The sequence below is a fragment of the Heteronotia binoei genome, chromosome 21 (genome assembly GCF_032191835.1).
Source record: "Heteronotia binoei isolate CCM8104 ecotype False Entrance Well chromosome 21, APGP_CSIRO_Hbin_v1, whole genome shotgun sequence".
Classification (NCBI taxonomy): Eukaryota; Metazoa; Chordata; class Lepidosauria; order Squamata; family Gekkonidae; genus Heteronotia; species Heteronotia binoei.
Window position 1 is genome coordinate 83,111,595 of NC_083243.1, and position 21,452 is coordinate 83,133,046.

Sequence of the window (21,452 nt, forward strand, 5' to 3'; positions counted from 1 at the left end):
GTGGGCTTTGTAATTTTCCCTAGGTCTTTGTTATAAGAATTATCAACTTTCTTCCACCATCCCCACAACAGGCACACAAAGTCAATTGAGATACTGAGAAAACAGAGAGAGGAGAGACTTCAGTGTTTCCGAAGAAGTCGTAGCCTTAGTCCGCAAAAACATCTTAGTCTCCTGCAATCAGTGGATGTGAACCAGAGAGATTCAGATCTGCCTAGCCGACGTCTTGAGTACCTACAGCAACTGAGAAGAGATGTGGTAGAAAATACCAGGTAGGCTTTACTGTTCCTTGTTCTTTATTCTGGAGAAGTGAGGATTTTAGATATTTTGAGCTGTTTGTTCCCCTTTCTTAATTATCAAAATTTAATCATGCCTTACAAAAGGATGCCCTGTATGTACATTATCTCAAATTTCCCTTAAGCCCTATTCATTAAAAGCTTTCATACCTTAATTTTTAAAAAAATAATTTCCTATTATTTTTCTCAACTGCTAGAGAGAGCCAGTTTGGTGTAGTGGTTAGGAGTGCAGACTCTGATCTGGGAGAACTGGGTTTGATTCCCCACTTCTTCACAGGCAGCTGCTGATGTTACCTTGGGTCAGTCACAAGTTCTCTTAGAGGTGTTTTCTAAAGAGCAGTCTCAAAAGAGCTCTCTCAGGCCCACCTACCTCACAGGATGTCTGTTGTGGGGAGGGGAAGGGAAAGGAGATTGTAAGCAACTCTGAGACTCTGAGTGAAGGATGGGGTATAAATCCAGTTTCTTCTTCCTCTTCCCTTCTTCTACAGACAAAGAGATATTTAATGCCATACAATACAGGTATCTTGTCTTGTTTTGATTTCCTAGGATGCACCCAAAGTTTTTTCACATGATCTCCTACTGATTTTTGCACAAAGAAGCATAGTCTATATTGCATCCCATGAACAAGCATATTTTTTTCCTTTCAGACATGTCTCTAGTTAAAAGAGGCATAGTTTTTTCTACTATTGGTCTGGAAAGAACTCTAATGTGGCCCCTCCATAGCTCTTGCGATAAGTTCTTTTGTCATTGTAGCATTTTAACATGTCCCCCTCCAAGTATATGCTGTTGATCCGATACATCCTAAGTATCTTGTTCGTCAATTTTGATGATGTATTTTAAATACAGGTTTAACCCAGCCATTTAATGATCTCACATTTCATAGTGCTTGTGATTTACTGGAGTGAATTTGAGTGCATTCAACATTATGTTTTCTAAAATTTAAAAAGGTTAAATATTGGGAGGAAGATGTACATAAGTAAGAAGTAAGCAAAGGGAACTACTGGATAGCAAAAGTTGAGTTAAAGAGAAAATAGATGCAGGAAGTATTGGTTAAGACACCACCCCTAGTCTAGCTGTTAAAAATAAATGTAGCATGCTTGAATTTTATGCTGTATATGTTTTATCAAGCTGAACATTTTTAAAAAGCTTCAAGCAAACAAACACAAAGTATTATGACCTCTTTAGCAAGCAGAAAGAAGATTTAAGTTCCAGAAAGCAATTCTTACTTCAACTTTCTTAAAGACTAGTTTTAAGAAGACAAGCTATCAGAAACTGATTCATTGAATTTTTCCTTCCTCTAGAGTTCATGAACCAAAAATGAGGATTCAGCATCCTTCAGAGATTGAGTTGCTGCTTCGAGATTATCAGAAAGCACGAGAAGAGACAAAAACAGAAATTGCACGAGCCAGGGACAAACTTCGAGAAAGAGCAGAGCAAGAAAAGAGGCGCATTCAAGAGCAAATATTCTCTCAACTACAGAAGGTAAGTTTAAATTTATAATAGCAAGATGCAGTGCAGGAAGGTGTGACAGGGACTATATATTGCAGGGAGTTGGGAAGGGGCATGTTGAGTGTCTTTCCTATGTGTACAGAGACGTGTGATCTTACACTGATCCACACCCACCAATCTCGCAGAGCTGTTCTTGCTAGTTTTAGGAGCAGAGTATAGATTTTGGTTTACCTCAGTAGTAGTTATTATTTTTGCCCCAACCTTTCTCCAAGGAGCTCAGAGTGGCTAACATGGTCTGTTCCTTCCCTCCATGTTCCATTTTGTTGTGCTCATATGCAGGATAAAATGCCTGCCACTTGCACTGAACTGGTTTTCTGCCTCATTGGGAAGCTACATTTTTGCTCCCAAAGTTGTGAAATCTTTTTCACTACAGACTTATGGATTCCTCTGAACTAGCAGGTTTGCTTCCTATGGAAGCTTTATATTTTGGCAGCTTGTTCACAAGAAATTTTGGTACTTGGCTAACTACAGAGCTTTATAACATTACCAGCACTGACATACCTTAGAATTGTTACTGCAGTTGTTACCATTATATTTTAAAACATACTCTTCTGTGAAGTACCTTTTCTTTTATAGTTGGGTTGCACTGAACATTTTGTGGTTCAGTGACTGGCTACATGTCAGACATATGTCAGACACTTAATTTTTGTAGAAATCTGGAGACGTACAAATCAGTTATTAGTAATCTGCATGAATACAATGCCTGTTCAGAACACCCAAAGGAGTCAGTCAGGAGTCAGTCATGTTCATGAGTCAGTCATAGTTTCGCTGCTAAGATGTTTATGTAGTTCTGTTGTTTGTAGAAGCTTTTTCAGACCAAATATGCAATTTGCTATTCATAGAATATATGTCATACATCTTCATCCAAACCTTTAACTTACCCAGGGCCAGCTCACCCTCTAGACAAATTAGGCATTTGTCTAGGGCACCGGCAGGGGGAGCACCAAATTCAGCCCTCCCGCCCGCCTGCCCCCTAGGCAAATCTCTATTTGCCTCCCCAGCCTCCTCCTCCCTCCCTTCCTCACCATGTCAATGCCCGGGAAGGGGCGGTGGAGTGCTACACTCCCCAGGCTCTTTAAAGGCTACTCCTCCCCTGCCGATCAGCTGTTCAGCGGGTAAAATGCACTGGAGGCTCAAGATCAATGTGGGGTTAAGGGGGCGGTGTGATCAGGATCATTGTGAGGTTGAGGGGGCAGCAGCAGCAGAAAGGACAAGTGAGCCCCTGAAAGAGCAGCCGCCACTGCCTCTCCCCCTTCCTTTCCCTGCAATCCAGGAAGAAAGGGGGGAAGGCAGTGGCAACGGCCGCTCTTTCAGCGGCTTGCTCGTCTTTCCCGCCGCTGCTGCCCCCTTAACCTTGCACTGATCCTGATTGCACCAGAGGGCCGGCATAGGAGCCATGAGCCTCCAGTGCGTTTTACCAGCTGATCGGTTGGGGAGTGGCCTTTAAAGAGCCCGGGGAGCGCATCGCTCCACTGCCCCCTTCCCAGGCATTGAAATTGTAAGGGAGGGAGGAGGAGGCGCTGCAGAGGAGGGTGGCACTGTGCCGCGAAGGGGGATAGCAGAGGGCAAGGCTGCCTGGGGCGCCATGCACCCTAGGGCCGGCCCTGCACTTACCAGTTTCTTTTGTCATACTTGCTTTTGTCACCCATTCACTAAAGGATTTTAGGGTATGAAAGCTCATGCCTGCTGAAATTTCTCTGGTCTGGGTGTGGTCAGTGCCTGGATTTGAGACTTCATGGGAACCCCATGTAAGCTGTCTTGAGTTTCATGAAATAAGAAAGGCAGACACTGATTGCAATAATAAAAACTCTGGATGTTACTGTTTTATGTTGTTGTAACGTATAACTTTTATTTAGATAATTTGATCTGTGAATTCAAGTTATATCTATATTTCCATACAGAAAGTTTATCATCTCTGAAAACAGGCCCATTACACATGCACATCTTACTGCAGATTTTCAGAGCAGTAAGCCTTTAATCTTGACTTTGGATTCTGTGCCCATTTTACACACCATTCTTTTTCTTCTGGTGTATTATTCTGCAGCTATAATTTTAAAAAACATACTTTTTAAATTGGGGTGAAACATCACTTGTGATGTGGGGGGTTATCCAGAGTTTTAACAAATAAATTTACTCAGTTCTATTGCAGCTGTGCAGTTGCATCCAGCAAGTGCCTTCCATTTAAATCCTTGAGGTTCAGGTTTTGTGCATGTATTGAATGAAAGGGAACAGAAAGGAATGCAGATGAAGGGGGGAAAACCAGTGTTGAAATTGACAAGACTTTTTTTGAAAATGACAAGCAGCTACAAAGCCCTGTTTCCCATATTGCAGAGCACTAGGGGATTCTCTGCTGTGTTATCAGCCACTGTGAAAAATGAGAAAGAGTCTCAATCTCATAATATGGGGAAACATTTTGAGTGTACAGAATGCATGGTAATAAAACCCACTGACACTGCCATTGCATGTTGTAATCATTGGCAACATGTGTGTGTATGTCTGTGTGTGTGCCTGTGCAAAGGTGACTGCAACTCCACCATGCATTGCACAGAACTGCAATTTGTATGGGGGAGGAGTCCTCTGGCAGAAGCTGTAGAGAGCTTTTTAGTCTTGTGCCACTAAACTGGAAAAAGAATGGGGAGGGTATTTTTTGCTGATGCCCCAGCACAGCTGCATAGTAACACTGATTTCCTGCCCTTTCTTGGAAACTTGCATGGTTTTCTCTTTGTGATTCTCTAATTTCATCCTACACACTGTCTTGATCTTGGCAGTATTTTAAAGCCTGTCCTGTATGGATTGCACTCTTCCTCCAAATGGATGTATTCCAAGCAATTCTAAAGTTCAGTGGTTCACAGAGGCTGCCAGAATGCCTCCCCCTAAATTTTGTTTACTAAAGCATTAATGAAAAAAATGTTTTCAAAGTTTTAGGCTTCCCATCCCAGTGCCCCTCTGTCTTTACATCTCATGTCAATTTTATCCCATGCTGACCATCCCCTCCTCCATTATTTTGTTTTCATGTAGTGCTGAAATCCTAATTTTTCTTTTGCACTGTGGACACTGCCGCTTGCTTCCTCTCCAATCCCCCTTTATTTATTTTATGATTAGTATCCCGCCCTTCCCACAAAGATGGCTCAGGGCGGCTTTCATGCCAATACCAACAGGGAACTAAACCTCATGCAGCTCTTCTTAAACTCTCCCCTCCGCTGTTTTAAATTTTTATATACAGCTATCTGAGGCTAGTGATAGTCTCATATTGCTAGACTCATTACACTTGTCAAAAAAATTAAATGAGGTGGGAATGGAGCTTGAACACTGATGAAGAGGGTGGATTGTGGAATGTGCAGAGTGGGCGGAACAACCTTGATGTGGGCAGGGGTGGAAATCCAAGGGAATCTGTACACTTTTGAATTACCTTTAACACAAAAGAGCCCTCAGAAAACCTGGAGAAACAGTCTGTTTAAAACAATTTTATTGGTAACATATGGTAATAAATCTATATCTTACATCTTTAAAAAACCCCTTCTTTTATCTACTCCATATATTACTTTCTACCCACCCCTCCCCCCGTTACTTGACCCCCGCCGGTGTTATTTACTTAAAATGCAAATCTTTAAAGGTACCCTTAACTATTAAAACAAAAATGTATATTCTTCTTCTTTTTAAAACTTAATCATTATCAAAGATTGTCCAATGTCCTTTTATTTTCCACTCTTTTTCTACATATCTTCTAAACTTTTTCCATTCCGTCTTAAAAACTTCTAAATCATAGTCTCTTAATATTCTTGTTAATTTGTCCATTTCACTCCATGTCATAACTTTTATAATCCAATCCCATTTCTCTGGTATTTTTTCTTGCTTCCACAACTGCGCATACAATGTCCTAGAGGCTGAGAGCAAGTACCAGATTAAAGTTCTATCTTCTTTTGGAAATGTTTCCATTTGTAGTCCCAACAGAAAAGTCTCTGCAACTTTGTTAAACTCATATCCCAAAATCTTAGAAATCTCTTGCTGAATCATCTGCCAAAATATTTTAGCTCTTTCACAAGTCCACCACATATGGTAGAAAGAACCTTCATGCTTTTTACATTTCCAACATCTGTCTGGCATCTTATTATTCATCTTTGCCAATTTTTTAGGAGTTATATACCATCTATACATCATCTTAAAACAGTTTTCTTTAATACTTTGACATGTTGAAAGTTTCATAGAGTTCTTCCACAAATATTCCCAAGTTTCCATCTGTATTTCTTTATTTACATTAATTGCCCATTTAATCATTTGCGATTTCACTACTTCATCTTCTGTAGACCATTGTAGAAGTAATTTATATACTTTTGAAATTAATTTATCATTGTCTCCAAGCAGAACTTTTTCCAAATCTGTTTGCTCTTTCCTTATTCCTTCAGTTTTAATATCATTCTCCACCAAGCTCTTTATTTGTTGCATTTGAAACCAATCATATTTATGATTCAACTCTTCAGCAGTTTTCAGTTCTATTTTGCCACTTTGTATTTTTAATAATTGATTATATGACAACCACTTTTCTTCACCTATCTCAGCCGTTATTTTTATTACTTCAGCTGGCACTATCCATAACGGTCTTCTCTCATCTCCATATTTCTTGTATTTAATCCATGTATTTAGCAAATTATTTCTTATATAATGGTGAGAGAAAAAAACGTCCATCTTTTTTTCCATAATACAAATACGCGTGCCCTTCCGTGACCTTCCAACACTAAATGTTTTTTGTTTAACAACGTTATCCATTCTTTCATCCACACTAAACAAACAAATAGAGAAAAATAAAAAATTCTGTGTAAAAATATGCACTAAACAAACTGCTTCCTGATATAATTTTAAATTCGGCAGTTGAAACCCACCTCTTTCTTTTGCATCTGTCAAAATTTTCATTTTAATCCTTGGTTTCTTCCCAGCCCACACAAATTCTGAGATTTTCCTTCGCTTTCCTTTCCTATCAAATTGTTTGCCATCTTTTACAATAGGAATAGTTTGAAACAGGAATAGTTTGGTAAGATATTCATTTTGATTGCAGCTATTCTACCCAACAATGACAAATTAAGCTTATTCCATTTTAACAGGTCTTCATCCATTTTACGCCATAACTTCTCATAATTATTTTTAAACAGATCAATATTCTTCATTGTTATCTCCACCCCTAGGTATTTTACCTTAGAGGTGACTTCACAACCCGTTAGTCTCTGTAATTCTTGTTGCTTGTTCATCTGCATATTTTTACACAGAATTTTTCATTTTTCTCTATTAATACAAAGTCCCGCCAACTTCCCAAACTCTTGTATTTTAGCTAGCAAGAAAACCTGGAGTAACAGTGACCAGAAAGCGAACTGAGTGCTGACGGGAGGAAGATCAATGCAAAATGACAAAACCCAATGGTTTTGCACAATGAAAATGAGGGAAATCACCTGTGCATAATAGGCCTGAGAGAGTAGTAATAGGCTTCTGATAATTCTGGGAACTTATTTTAATCAATTTTACCTCTTTTCTAGCATATAATGTAGATTGATTATTACTAGTTTCTATGCACATGCTGGCTAAACCTGTCCATGTTGGCAAGATGATGTATGAGAACAATCTGTCTAACTCAGTGGCCCCCAACCTTTTTGGCACCAGGGACCCGTTTTGTGGAAGACAATTTTTCCATGGACTGGTGGGGGTGGGGTTTTTGCTGCCCTAGGCTGCCCCCACACCCCGTCCCTGCCTCCCCATGGGGGTCTTTAAATGAGAAGTAGGCAAAGGTCTCTGCCTCACTCCATGGCCCAGTTGCTAACAGGCCATGGACAGGTACTGGTCCATGGCCCAGGGGTTGGGGATCAGGGCCAGTGTGTGGGGTTCTGCCGCATGCCCATTCCCCCACCCCCCATCATCACGCACGAGAAGGAGGGCATGGTGATGTCATCATGTGTCATTTCTGGGCAAGCTCAGCCCCATAGAGACCACGGCAGCAGGTGAGGAAAGGGAGGGTCTGGTTCTCTTTCTCCCCCCTCCCCCATGAAGTTCCTCCCTCTTGCAAGGCACGACGCCTGCTCCTTGCTTGCCAATTTCCTCACACAGCTGATACTGGTCAGTGAAGCTGGTGCAGGTCACTGTCATGTCCATTGTGGCTGCAGCTTCGCTCTGCAATGAACCGCCCGAGCTCCGCTCCCACTTGGACTCGGGCTGGCAGCAGGGGAAGAAGAGGATGGTAGGCAGGGAAGATGAGGAGGGGAAGGAGGAGGAGGGGGGCAAGGCAAGAGATGCCCAGCCCCTGCCTGCGTGCAGAACATCCCTGCGAAAAGCCAGCGGCTGGCGGGGAGTGCTGCCATCACTGGGCAGAACCCGGGAGGGTTTCCAGGGGTGCCGCCAGCCTCAGAAGAGAGGGAGTGCAACTCTGCCTCGCATCAGCCACTCCCAGGCCCACCTCGCCACTGGAGGGGGTGGAAGAAGAGGAGGAGGGGAGGACTGGAAGTGCTCCAGTGCGCTCAGCCTGCAGCAGACTTGACAAGAGAGAACTGGGCCTATCAGCCTGCTCTCCCGGGGGAATCAGAGCCTTACCTTCCCCCCTCTGTCACAGGACTGAAAGGCACCAAGTTGTTTCTGGGCATGCAGGGGCTGGGAGAGTTCTTCTGGCCCCTGCATGCCCAGAAACAATACGCCCCCTCAAGAGCCGGCGCCTGAGGTAACAGCCGAATCTTGTCTTATGGACACACCGGCTCTGTTGAGGACCCCTGGTTTAGCCAGTGTCATCCAGAAATATTGTTATCCAAAAATTCAAATCTTGTGTTTTGGTAGAATCGTATTGAGAAGAAATGTTATTTTTCAAAAAGGAATTCTGTATTTCTCAAGTTATGTCTATGTTGGCAATAATGGAACTTATTCTAAAAAGCCAAAATAACTTACAGGGTTGTTCATAGGTTAAACCATGATTATTAGACAGACCACTGAAGGAAGGGTGCTCCATAACTCCCAGTGGAGACCACAACAACTCCCTGCTCCTCCTCCTCACAGGAGAGTAGTCTGGGAGAGCTAACTTCCCCTTTTGACTGCTTCAGCATTTCCACACAAATTTCACACTAACTAAACAATGCTACATTCTAAGTGGTTGTGTGAATTAGCAGTAAACGAGTCCACCTTTCTAGCATTTCCTTAATACTGAGTTATTCATTACAGGAAGAAATGAAGCTGAAAACCCTTGTAAGCACAAGCACTTTATGCACAGATTCTACCCTCAGTCTGTCTTCAGGACCAACATCTGGATACAACAGTAGTAACACAGCAACGTATGCTGCTAGCATACTGGGCAAGCAAGAAGAACAGGTAAAACCCCTGGATATTTCAGAGAAGTTTAATAAGAGAAGACTTTTATGAAGCAGAAATTTGTACTTGGTGATAACTCTCATTTGTCTAGATCAAAATGTGCATCACTGAAAGAAATACTATAAATGAAGGATTCTAGTTTATGTCCACAGATAGAGATGCATGCAAAATTGGATGTACTGCAATAGAATGGACTTTGTGCAAGTTTACACATGAGTGATGTGCACCATAATCTCAAATATATTACAAGTACACATCCATTTTCCTTCAGTGAGGGAAGTCATTCAGATTGGTAAATTCATGCCTCCTCCAGCTCCAGGCAGGGTTATGCAGTTTTTCTTGCTGGCCTCTCCTGATTGGGTTGGCTGACCTTCCAATCTAGGTAGAAGAAGAAGAAGAAGAACTGCAGATTTATACCGCGCCCTTCTCTCTGGAGACTCAGAGTGCTTACAATCTCCTTCTTCCCCCACAACAGACACTATGTGAGGTGGGTGGGGCTGAGAGAGCTTTCACAGAAGTTGCCCTTTCAAGGACAACCTCTGCAAGAGCTATGGCTGACCCAAGCCCATTCCAGCAGCTGCAAGTGGAGGAGTGGGGAATCAAACCCGGTTTCTCCCAGATAAGAGTCCACACACTTAACCATTACACCAAACTGGTACCCTGCAGCTCTGGCAGGAAATTCCTTGCCTAGCCCCGCTTTCTGCAAGGAAATAAAATCTTACATGAATTCCAGAATTCTTTGGGGTTTTGACATGGCAGAGGAGAGGTCTTTGGGCTCTTTGAGGTCAAAGAAGAGATCTGCCACTGGGGAACAGCAAGAGCTCTTGTAAGGGCTCATTGACCTGAAGCTTCAGGTTTCAGAATAGCCCTTGGAGGGCCCCAGGAAGAAGCAGCATGTCCCAGCCAGTAAGGCAGAGTCGATGCAGGACTGCTTTGTCCACAGTGACTCAGAGACATCCGGGCAAGTGCACCAGAGGCTTCAGATTTTGAGAGACAACCCCTCTCCACACAGCAATTATGTTGGTGTTCATTTTGGGGGAGATGAAGGAGATTTTGGGTCCTGCAATAGAATGGGGGAGAACTTGACAATTCCAGGGCCCGTGGCATCAGTTTTTTTCACTCAACAGACCAGTGGCCTTGTGGGATCAAATATGGTGGTGGCACCATTTCCCCCAGTGCTTTTTAACATACTACAGGATTGGATGTTCCAAGCCTACAAATCACTTTGGGCTTTTCCTTCACCCATGTTTTACCTCCAGAATAATCAGACCAGCATTTGCAGTTCCCACCTGGCCTGTGCTAGTTCCAATCAGCCAGCAATAGAAACAAGGGACAGCATGGGGCACAAAAGATCTTGATCCTGGTGAGACTTTCTCCCCCATTCGCCACTACTATTCACTTCATGGGAACCCCATCTCCTCCATTACCATTGTCTATAAAGAGATTAAAACAATCTAGGCAGGCAGAGCAGATTCCAGCCTTCTCGTCAGGGGACTTGGATGCTGAAGGATCTCCATCACCAGTACATGTGAGGGAAAAGACAAAATCAGGGGAACAGCAACAAATAGGCCACCAAGAGGCTTCCAGGTGTTCTCCTAGAGCTGGTTCAGAGTTAAATGGACCCCTTTCAACTAGAGGCTCTACTCACAACAATTCAGACAAAGAGAACGGAGAGCAGTCAGGAGAGGATATTTCAGTGCAAGTGAACTCTTCTAGGCTGTTTCAAGCAGAACCTTACCAAAGACTGCTGCAAGTCGTCCATACCTTAAAATATCAAATTTGGAGGCTCCTAGATAATCTGTCAGCCAAACTGGATGAGAGAGGTTTCAAAACACTGGTGAACAGATCATCAATGTGTCCCTTCCCAGACTTTTTCAGTGAGGTCTTGGAGGTGGAATGGACCATCTTGGGAAATGAAAATTCATTGATGGTTATTGCCAAGAAGTTCTATGCCCTCCCTTCATACGCTATGGAGGACCTTAAGGTGCCATTGGTGGATGCTGTGGTAGTGACTCTTCACTCTTTTTTTTTTTTTTTAAATAAATATTTTTATGTTTTATTGACTTTACTACAGTTGGCCATTACAGCATATGGATGTTGAAATTACAAATAACCCTCGCCCCCCCCAACCCTCCCCATCTTCTTTTAGTCTTTTCCCCTCAGCCAAGGGCACAGAGTCCTGATCTTCCACTGAATGTCCTTCCTTGCTTCTCCTGAGATCCACTCTAAATAAGGGTTCCATCTGGTCTCGATTTCCTTGACTTTATCTTCCCACGTGGAATCCTTGTTGATTGTTGCCACGATGTCAGACTGTATGTAATCAAACAAATAGCTGTGCCAGCTTTCTATTGACCATTTACTTTTATCTTTCCACCCCAAAGCGATGACCGCCTTCCCCGCTAGTATCATTGCCTTGACAAGGTTTTGCATGGGTCTACTTAGTGCCGGACTTCCTATTGTGCTTAACAACATCATATTAAAGCCAATGGTTAATGGTACATTGCAGACTTTTCTAATAAATTGAATAATTTCCCCCCAAAAGGGTTTAACCTCTTCACACTCCCACCACATATGTGCAAACCAACCCTTAAATTGTTTGCAATGCCAGCACTTGGAGCTCACTCCTGGGAATATATTGGCTATTTGTGTGGGAGTTTTGTACCATTTTGTGAAAAATTTATATTCCAGTTCTTTAAATTTGGTTACTTTAATCCTTTCTAGACCATCCAAGATTTTCCCAGCCAACCCCTCTGTTAACTGACCTTCATGACTCCAAATCTTTTGTAAATGTACTATTATTTTATCTTTATTTGAAATCATTTTTCTGTATAATAACCCCACTAGACCCTTCCTTTGTTTGGCCATTACCTTATATATCTCTTCCATTGGAGTGTCTAACCAAAGCTCTCCCTTTTCACTGATCATCTTAACTCTCTTATGCAAGCCTGCTATGTTTAACCAGTATTGATTACCTAAATCTTCTATAATTTCCTGTAAGGGTTTTAGCTTACCACCCCTAAACATATCGTCCACTCTAAAATAGCCTTTGTTTTTAAGCCTTTCCCACCATTTTATAGCATGCACCTCCTTAACAATAGCTTCTAGGGGGCTCCACCTTGAAACCTTCCCTAGCCACTGTGGGTACCATTTCATCCAGGTTTCTAATGCTGCTCTTCTGGGCCCTATAGCTAATTTTAGATCTTTTGTCAACACTGTGGAAAAAAATCCAAATCTTCCAATGCCACTGTTGACCGCATTCTCAAAATTAATCCACTTCTGTACCTTATCCTCACTCAAATCTAGTAACGCTCTTAGTTGGAAGGCCTCATAATATTTACTTAAATTTGGGATTCCCCAACCTAATTCTGATTTTAGGTTGTATAGAATTCTCTTATGAAACCTACTGTTTTTATTATTAAAAATCCACACTTTGATTGCTTTATTCCATTGTTCAATTTGATTTTTCCTCAAACCTAAGGGTAACGTTTGGAATAAATACATTAACTTTGGTATCATGAACATTTTAAGAGATCTTATTCTAGATGATATCCCTAGTATTTTATGATTCCAATTATTCATATCCCTCTCTATTTTCTTCCATATTTTACCATAGTTCTCCTTTATCATTTTGTCCATATTTTTTTGGAGGACTATCCCTAAATATTTTAATCTCTTGGCTCCCATTCCTATATTCGTAATCCTATTTATTTCCTGTTTTTCCTCTCTATTAACATTAAGGTATAGAATTTCTGATTTTGCCATATTCACTCCGAGCCCTGAACACTTTTCAAAATCATCTAAAATTATCTTAAATCTCTTTGACTCCGTCTTTTGGGTTAGACATAATTACTATGATATCATCCGCAAATAAATTAATTTTCATTTCTTCAATACCTGACTTATACCCCTCTATTCTCCCGGCATTCCTAATTCGCTCTGCTAGTTGCTCTATAGCTATTATAAATATAAGCGGGGATAGTGGACAGCCTTGTCTTACCCCCCCTTGAATTGGGAACGCTTGTGAGTGGTCAGTGTTGACTCTAACTTTGGCCTTACCTCCGTTGTATATTTCCTGTATAGCGTGTAAGAACCGTTCCTCTAAACCTATCTTCTTTAATATTTGCCACAAGAATTCATGTGAGAGAGTATCAAAGGCTTTATAAGCATCCAACTTTAACAGAGCTATTTTTTTCTTTTGGCCATGGTGCAATACATTTAAGATATTTCTAATAGGATGGGCAATAGATCTACCCTCAATAAAACCGTATTGGTCCCCTTTTATGATTGACGGGATAACTCTCTTAAGTCTATTTGCTAAAACCTTAGCAAAAATCTTATAATCTTGATTTAGTAAACTAATGGGCCTATATGAACCTACTTCTTCCGGATCTTTCTGGGGCTTTAATATCAAAATTATTTCTGTTTCCTTCCATGAGTCCGGGGCTTTCTTTCCTTCCAAGACTTCGTTAAAAACTACCTGCAATTCAGGTGCTATAATTTCTACCATTTCTTTATAAAAGTCAGAAGTAAAGCCATCCAGCCCTGGTGATTTACCCTTTTTGAGCACTTTTATTACTTCCTTTATCTCTTGGAGTGTAATCTCAGCACCCAGTGAGGCTTTTGCTTCCTCCTCTATAATTAGCTTAGGTGCGTCCCACACCTCCGTTATATTCTTTTTCATATATAAATTTTTATAGAAGTCTTCAAATGCCTTAGTGATTTCCTTAGAGTTTGAGTTGTACTATTATTAATTTTAATAGTTCTAATTGATTGTTTTGCCTTTTTAACTTTCAAATAATTAGCTAATCTTTTTGCTGTATTAATGCTATTCCTCTGGAAGTCGTTCTTAACCATTATTTCCTTTTTCCACATTGTTGCCATATCTAGGGCCTCCAACTGTTTTTGAATCTCTTTAATTCTAATCTGTAAACTAGGATTACACTTTCCCACTATTTCTTTTTGTAACTCCTCCAATTCCTTAAGTTTTGTTTGCCTTTTTTTATACCATTCACTTTTTATGTCTTTTTCCTTCCTAACCAAATGGCCCCTTATTACCGCTTTAGCAGCGTCCCACAATATATTAGTTGACACAGTTCCTCTATTTTCCTTAAAATATAATTTTAACTGTGTTATTAAGTATTCCCTATCCTCTTCTTTTGTCATTACCAAGTTGTTATACCTCCAAGGTCTTTTTTTCGAGGGAAGATTTAATTCTAATTCAATACTTAGAGGGGCATGGTTAGAAATCAAAATTGGATGGGTCTTGATCTCTTTAACCACCATATTATTATTTTTTTCCAAAATTATATAATCTAAGCAGGATGCTGTTTTATGTCTACAAGAAATATGTGTCGGGCTGGGTCTCGTATTGATGAACTCATGAGCGTCCTTCAAGCCCCAATCTCTTAGGTTAATACTATTGTTCTTGGTTATGTCCATATTTAGATCGCCCACTACAATTAGTTCGCCCTCTGAAAACTGTTGTATCTTCTTAAAAACCAAGTTTAAGAATTTCCTTTGTCTTTTATTTGGTGCATAAACATTTACTATAGTGATTTTTATGGTTTCCAGCTTAAACTTAACTAAGAGGTATCTACCTTCCTTATCTACTAATTTTTCCATGTTCTCCACCTTAATATCTTTACGAATCAATGTAGCCACGCCTCTAGCTTTGGAAGACCCTCTTGCTTCTGCTAAAACCTGCCACCTCAGATCTTTTATCAATGGTTTTCTATCATTTATTTTTTTGTGAGTTTCCTGTAGGCACAACAAATCTATTCTTTGTTCTTTAGCCATTTTAATTACTCTGAATCTCTTAAGATTTGATGTTAGACCATTCGCATTCAGTGAAAGGACTCTTAAAGATCTATCCATTCTCTTTATATGTAACAGACTTGGGCCCTAATGGCTGAGGGTATTTTTCTATACTTCTTACTGAACCCCCCCCCCCCCCCCCCATTCCCTTCCCCTGTGGCACAGACAACTTCCTGGATGAAACCATCATCCTGTCTTCCACCTTCCAGGGGGCACGCATCCCGCCCTCCCCTTCAAGCTTATAGCTAAATTTAGCTCAAAATATTTTATAGTTCCCTTTAGTAGTCCGTTCTTGGCCTTTTCTCTTGTCTACTTGAGCTTCCTTCTCCCGGGTCCACACCGAGCTCCACTGTTTCTTCTTCTTCTTCTTCTTCTTCTTCTTCTTCTTCTTCTTCTTCTTCTTCTTCTTCTTCTTCTTCTTCTTCCTCTCTCGGGTCTCTTAGGTCGTCTGTGGCGATGCCCAGGCGAGTGAGGAGATCTCTTGCTTCTTTAGGGTTGCGGGCCACCAGCCTTTTTTTGTCTTTAAAAATAATTATTGAGGAGGGGTACCCCCAAGAGAATTTAATCTTGTCATATAATTTTTGCCCAAAGGGTCTCATTAGCCTTCTCTTTCTGATGGTTTCCTGGCAGAAGTCTTCTCTCACCCAAACTTTCCTTCCTCTAAAAGAAAGGTCTTTCCTTTTTTTCAAAGTCTTGAAAACTGTCTGCTGAGTCTTTTCCCTTGAAAATTTAATTATGACTTCCCTTGGGGCACCCCCATCTTGTCTCCTTTGCAGTCTATGAGCTCTCTCAATATCCTGAGATTGCAGAGTGACTCCTTGCTCACCCATCCAGTCTATAAGGGTTCCTTCCAGGAGCTTATTATTTATTTCCTCTGAAATTCCACCCAGGATCAGATTCGCTCTTCTGTTACGATCAGAGAGCTCTGTAAGTTGCGAATTCAGCTGGAGTATTTTTTGTTTATTAGATAAGGCCAGCTCATTAGCAGAGATTGCAATGTTCCGTGTGTCCTTGAGGTCTGCACTCAACTCTGTAAAAGCATCCCTGAGTGATTTAATTTCAGATCTCATCTGGTCCTGGGACGACATTATTAAAGTCTGGAAAGCTGATATCTGCTCAGATAATTCTTTAATTGTCTTAGCCATGATGATTATTTTCCGGAGTTACCCGAGACCGCTGAGTAATTAACCAGGGCGTTGCCTCGTTAATTTGATAGTAAAAGTTGTTGTCTTACCCTCTGGGACCCCAGAAAGGAATTCTTATGATCTTCAGACCTTTGTAAGTAAGCTCGTTCTTCAAATAGACTTGCCAAAGAGCTATTTACATTCTTTTGAGCTATTTAAAATTCCAGTTCGAAGGGGAGGACGAGCACACAGCCGGCTTAGTTAACGCATGCGTACAAACCCCCGTGACTCTTCACTCTTAAGGGGGTGGGCTGTCAAATATTGTGACAACACCTTAAAGGACTGTGTGGATAGGAAAAATGAAGCAGTGCTTAAAAGTTACATGAGGCCTCTTCACTAGCTGTTAGATCTTGGTCTGTGCCCTCAGAATTTACTAGAGCCATTGTAGTTTGGCTGATAATCTTATACAAGATCTGGACACAAACCCAGCAACTCATACTAAAAATTAAAAGAGCAACCAGATTTGCCTCAGAAACTTCACAGGATGCTATACAGTTCTGTGCCAGGGCACAAGCAACGAATATTGTGGTAAGAAGGAATTTATGGTTAATGCACTGGAAAGTGGAGACGCTGTCAAAATCTAACCTCTTGGTTGAGAAGCTTTAGGTAAACTTCTGTTTGGAGATGGAGCTCTAGACAAGGTGCTAGTAGGGGCCAAAGAGAAGAAGAAAGCCATGCTATTGACTTCAGACATCAAAGTCAAAGATAGTAGAACAAAATCATTCAATTAATTTTGCAGCTACAGAGCACCTATTCAAGGCAGAGTAAGCAAATATTTAAAGCTCCCACTCCCTGGGGTTCTGTCCCAGATTTCAATAGACATCTTTCACCACCAACAAACAGGACAGGAACCAATAAGTTAAGAAGCCTACAGCATTTATTTATTTGGACTTCTAGCCTGCCCTATCCCCGAGGTAAAAGTCTGAAAAACAACAATGTCAGAAATACATAACACTTATGACAAATTTACAAAAATCTATATATTATATTGTGCAAAAGCATCCAAAATTCATTCCAAAGACATAAATCACATAGAGAGCATAAAGTCCCAAACAAAAGCACAGTCCCCAAGGATGACTCCGGAAAATTCCAAAAAGTCTATAAGGAGTACTACTACTCAGAAGTAAATTCCAAACGGAGTCCTTCCACTGATGTCGGCTTCCAAACGAGAAAATCTTGCCTTCGCGCAATCACCGGCTTAAATCGCGTTCCGCTGCATTTGCAGCTTCTTCACAAGCCAACTGACAAGGTCCCCAAACCAGCTTCTCTCAAATGCCCATATTGTATATTTCACTATGATGTCAGGCAGAGAGAGAGGATGCCCTACTCCACAGGTGCTTACAAGGGCACCATTTGAGCCTTTTAAAAATGTAGAATAAAGATTCGTGTCCTGGAAAGTTGCTTTTCTAGTTTCAATAGAAAAAAGGTGTCAGAGTGCAGTCTTGTCAATGTGAAAACAACTGTATCTTTCACAAAGATTTAGTGATTTTAAGGGCAGACCCTTCCTTTATACTGAAGGTGATCTTTCCATACCATGTTAACAGTCAATGTTACCATAATTCTGTCCAAGGCAAAGCACCCAAAAGGAAAAAGCTTTGCATAAGCTAGCTATGCACAGAGCTGTGTGTATCTGTCTGGACAGAACAACAACAAAAGGCTTTCTGATGCTCACTGCTGATCTCACAGCAGTCTGTTGCTGGGGGAAAGAGTGTCAAAGTCAACAATGGCCTTTGGGGTCAGAACATATGTCAGTAAGGTGTACAAGGCACAGGGCCTACTAGTACCAAAGAACATTCTACCAGATTGGCAGCCTTTTCAGCATCTTTTTCCACAGAGGGCCCAATGGAAGAGATTTATAGTCTATCGTTTCCACCTTTGTGAACCATTACAGAATTGACCAGATGGACTCTACAGAGGCATCCTTCAGCAGAAGGATGTTGCAGCTAGTGGTGGATTAGGAAGAAGTACAGTCCCACCCTGGGTGACAATTTGGGCATATAACCAATCTAGATGACTTCCTCCACTAAAGGAGAATGAAATGCCGTCCATACAAAAAGGTTTCTTCACTTCAGTGGGGTGAAGTTATCCACTTCCCAAACAAATCAAAAATGAGATGAATGTGATCAGAATATTTGGAGTTGGGCTACACTGGAACCAATCCAACCAAAAGAGACTTGCAAGAAAATTTGCATAGCTCTCGCTGGAACCGGTGAAGGCATGACCTAACCAATCTGGATGAATTTGCCCCACTAAAGAAAATAAACCTAAAGATAGGTTCATTTGCTTCATATTTAATGTGATGTACTTATAGTAAGACAAACATTTGCTTATGTTGGACAATATAGGCTTCCTCAACTTGAACAGTGGTTTCTTCCTTCACGGAAGTGATGTCCCATTTCTGAGTAAGCTTCTTCAGCTCTACATGCTTTCTGCTCCACGGTGGAGCACAGTATGTGCAATGAACAGCACCAAGAAGCAGAAGGAAGCTGTAAGATCAAGGCTGCAAAGGGCAACAAAAGAATCATGGGTTGTCTGAGAATGAGAAGTAGCTGGTAGCGTCCACATATAAAACATACATTGCCTCCTTTCTGTCCACCAGGCTTCTCTTGAAGATGTAGAATACCCAAGAGGCCGCTCAGCTATTAGAAATCATCAGATTTATATTCGTGAGCAACAGCAAAAGGATTCTACTAATGGTGAGGGCTAAATAAATTTATTTTGATTTTTTCCACAAATATATGCAGGCTGTGTCGCCTTTGTATGAAAGGTAAAAAAGCAAGATAAGCAGAGAGGTCTTTCATGTGTCAGCAATTTGACTGAAAACATAAAGGTAATAGATTTGAACAGCTATAGCACAATGAGTAGGAGTGTGTGTTTGGTATAAACCGAATCAGATAAATACTCCCCAAAATACCTTATCAGTAATTTTCGGGTATTTACTCAGTTGAATGCAGATTAGACAATCTGATTTGGCTACTGATATAGCTGATATTATTTGGCTTTTATTTGGGCTAGCTATATTGCCAAGTTGTGCTGCCACTGCCAAGCAACAACTTGGAGAAGGCATTTTCTTCACTTGTGGAGGCATGCCACTGAGGCGGCGTGACTCCACAAGTGAAGTCATTTAAAAACTCCTTCCCTTCCCTCTTAGGAGGCATGCTGCCTCAGCAGCACACCTTTACTAGTAAAGGGAAGGCATTTTGAAATTTGTCAGTCCTGATTATTACTCAAATTCCAATATCATGATTTGGGAATGTTGGAAAATACCAATGTTTTTGGGGTGCAAAGGACCTGAATTTTAAAAAATCCGCAGCCTCCGCTGGCCTCTGGAGGCCCTCCAGGGACCAGCGCCGGCCTCTCTGCGGCCTCCGCGGGCCTCTGGAGGGCCTCCAGGGACCAGCGGCGGACTCTCCGCAGGCCTCCAGAGGCCCTGCAGGGACCAGCGGCGGCCTCTCCGCGGGCCTCCAGAGGCCCTCCAGGGACCAGCGGCGGCCTCTCCGCGGGCCTCCACAGGGCCTCCAAGGACCAGCGGCGGCCTCTCCGCGGGCCTCTGGAGGCCCTCCAGGGACCAGCGGCGGCCTCTCCAGCCTCCGCCACTGGGCCCCGCGCGTGGGCGGGGAAGGCGGCGAGTGAGGGAGCCAGCGTCCCTGCGCGTGCGCACGGCGGTGTGCGCATGCGCAGGGACGCTGGCTCCCTCACTCGCCGCCTTCCCCGCCCACGGCCCGCCGGCTCCCCGCTGGCTATACCGGGTCTTCTAATGGTCCCGGTATAGCCAGCCCGGGAGCCGGGAATTGGGGGCCAGAACCGGGAAAGTCCCGGGAGACCGGGACGGTCTGGCCACCCTAGGATACATATATATTTTATAATGACAAAGAACGGTGGATAGGGAGGCCTATATGACCACCTTACAAATCTCTTCCAAGGAAGCTAGGGTGTTGAAAAGAGCAGCATTTGAATTATTGTTTTTTGGTCCACACTGTTGACAATGAGAGCTAATTTACATGTTTTTGGAAACTAGAGGTCTCTTTGCTTTCATCTTACAGTAATTCTATATTTTCTATAATGAGTGTGGCCATTAACAAATGACGTGTTCATGTTGAAGACTTTTCTCAAGCACTACATAGCTTTACTTAGCTTTTAGACACACAGAACAGTTTATTCTAGAAGTCCCATGTTTGGAAAAGGAACCTGCTCTGTATCAGGAACAGTATCTCCTGGTCTGCAGCAGATACAGCAAGATGAATAAGCAAAACAGAAAGTAGAAGACAAATCTATAGGCCCAGTTTGTTTCTAGGTAATGTACATTGGTAACATACCTGAGAACTTTATAACTGAAGTAACCCTCTAAATCTTTCTCCATGTTGTGTAGTGTGATCCACTGCTGTTGCTTTTCTAATATTCTGTACACTTGAAGGGGGGGACCTGTATCTCCTATGTGTATTTCTCCTTCAAATGTCATAGAAAAGAGATGGGTAAAATGGTTGTGGATATTTGTGAGGGATATCAATAACAAACCAAAGGGCTGAGATGACGTATTCAGTACATAGCAAAGTGCTGTCATAAAGGGCACTGGGCCAATTGTTTTTTTCATCGTCAGGGTTGCCATCCTCCAGCAAGACCTGGAGTTGTCCTGGAATTAGAATTAGTTACCAGGCTGCAGAGACCAGTTTCCCTGGAGCAAATGGCTGCCTCAGAGGGGAGACTCTATGGCATTATACCCCACTTAGGTCCCACCCCTCCCAAACCCCAGGCTTCACCTTCAAATCTCCAGGAATTTCCCAACTCAGAATTGGCAGCCTAGATTCACCTGGAAATGCCTGGCACAGGCCATTGATGGTGGTAGTATGATGTGCTAAGTGGACTGTTGTTCTGATTCCATAAAGCTTGCCATGCATGTGCGAAATAACAATTCAGCTTCAACAACCATGACTTGGAGTGGTATGGGCTGCTTGTTTTCTATTTCAGAGTCTTTTCATACAACATCCTCATGTATAGAGAAGAGCAGTATCCAGTCATCACTTCCTGCTGGCCAAAGGTTCTTTCATAGCATAATTGTTTCCCCCAGCACCTTTCCAGCTTCTCCTGTGAAAGGATATGAGGATTTGTCTAAGTACGTCTTGGCTAATGCTACTGCAGAGGTGAGTTGGTGAACATAACTATTCATATTTTACTCTTCCTACAAGAAAGGGTAAGGAAATAGAGAAATCTGATATTCTGCTACCTAATTTTCCCTTTACATAGCCACTCAGGAGTTACTTCAAACATCATTTACTCTACGTGGAAATAACCACTTTATTAAGGAGACACTTGTACAGGCATGCAT

The 21,452-nt window shown here is 42.0% G+C and overlaps 1 protein-coding gene across 2 annotated transcripts in view; it reads left to right on the plus strand.

Moving 5' to 3' along the window:
- Positions 1–21,452, plus strand: part of STARD9 (StAR related lipid transfer domain containing 9) — a 241,098-nt gene that overhangs the window by 206,234 nt on the left and 13,412 nt on the right. For both annotated transcript variants that reach the window (XM_060262139.1, XM_060262140.1), the window contains 5 exons: positions 72–269; positions 1,595–1,775; positions 8,985–9,131; positions 18,729–18,825; positions 21,095–21,267. In XM_060262139.1, coding sequence (XP_060118122.1) covers positions 72–269; positions 1,595–1,775; positions 8,985–9,131; positions 18,729–18,825; positions 21,095–21,267 — 796 coding nt within the window. The remainder of the gene's footprint in view (positions 1–71; positions 270–1,594; positions 1,776–8,984; positions 9,132–18,728; positions 18,826–21,094; positions 21,268–21,452) is intronic.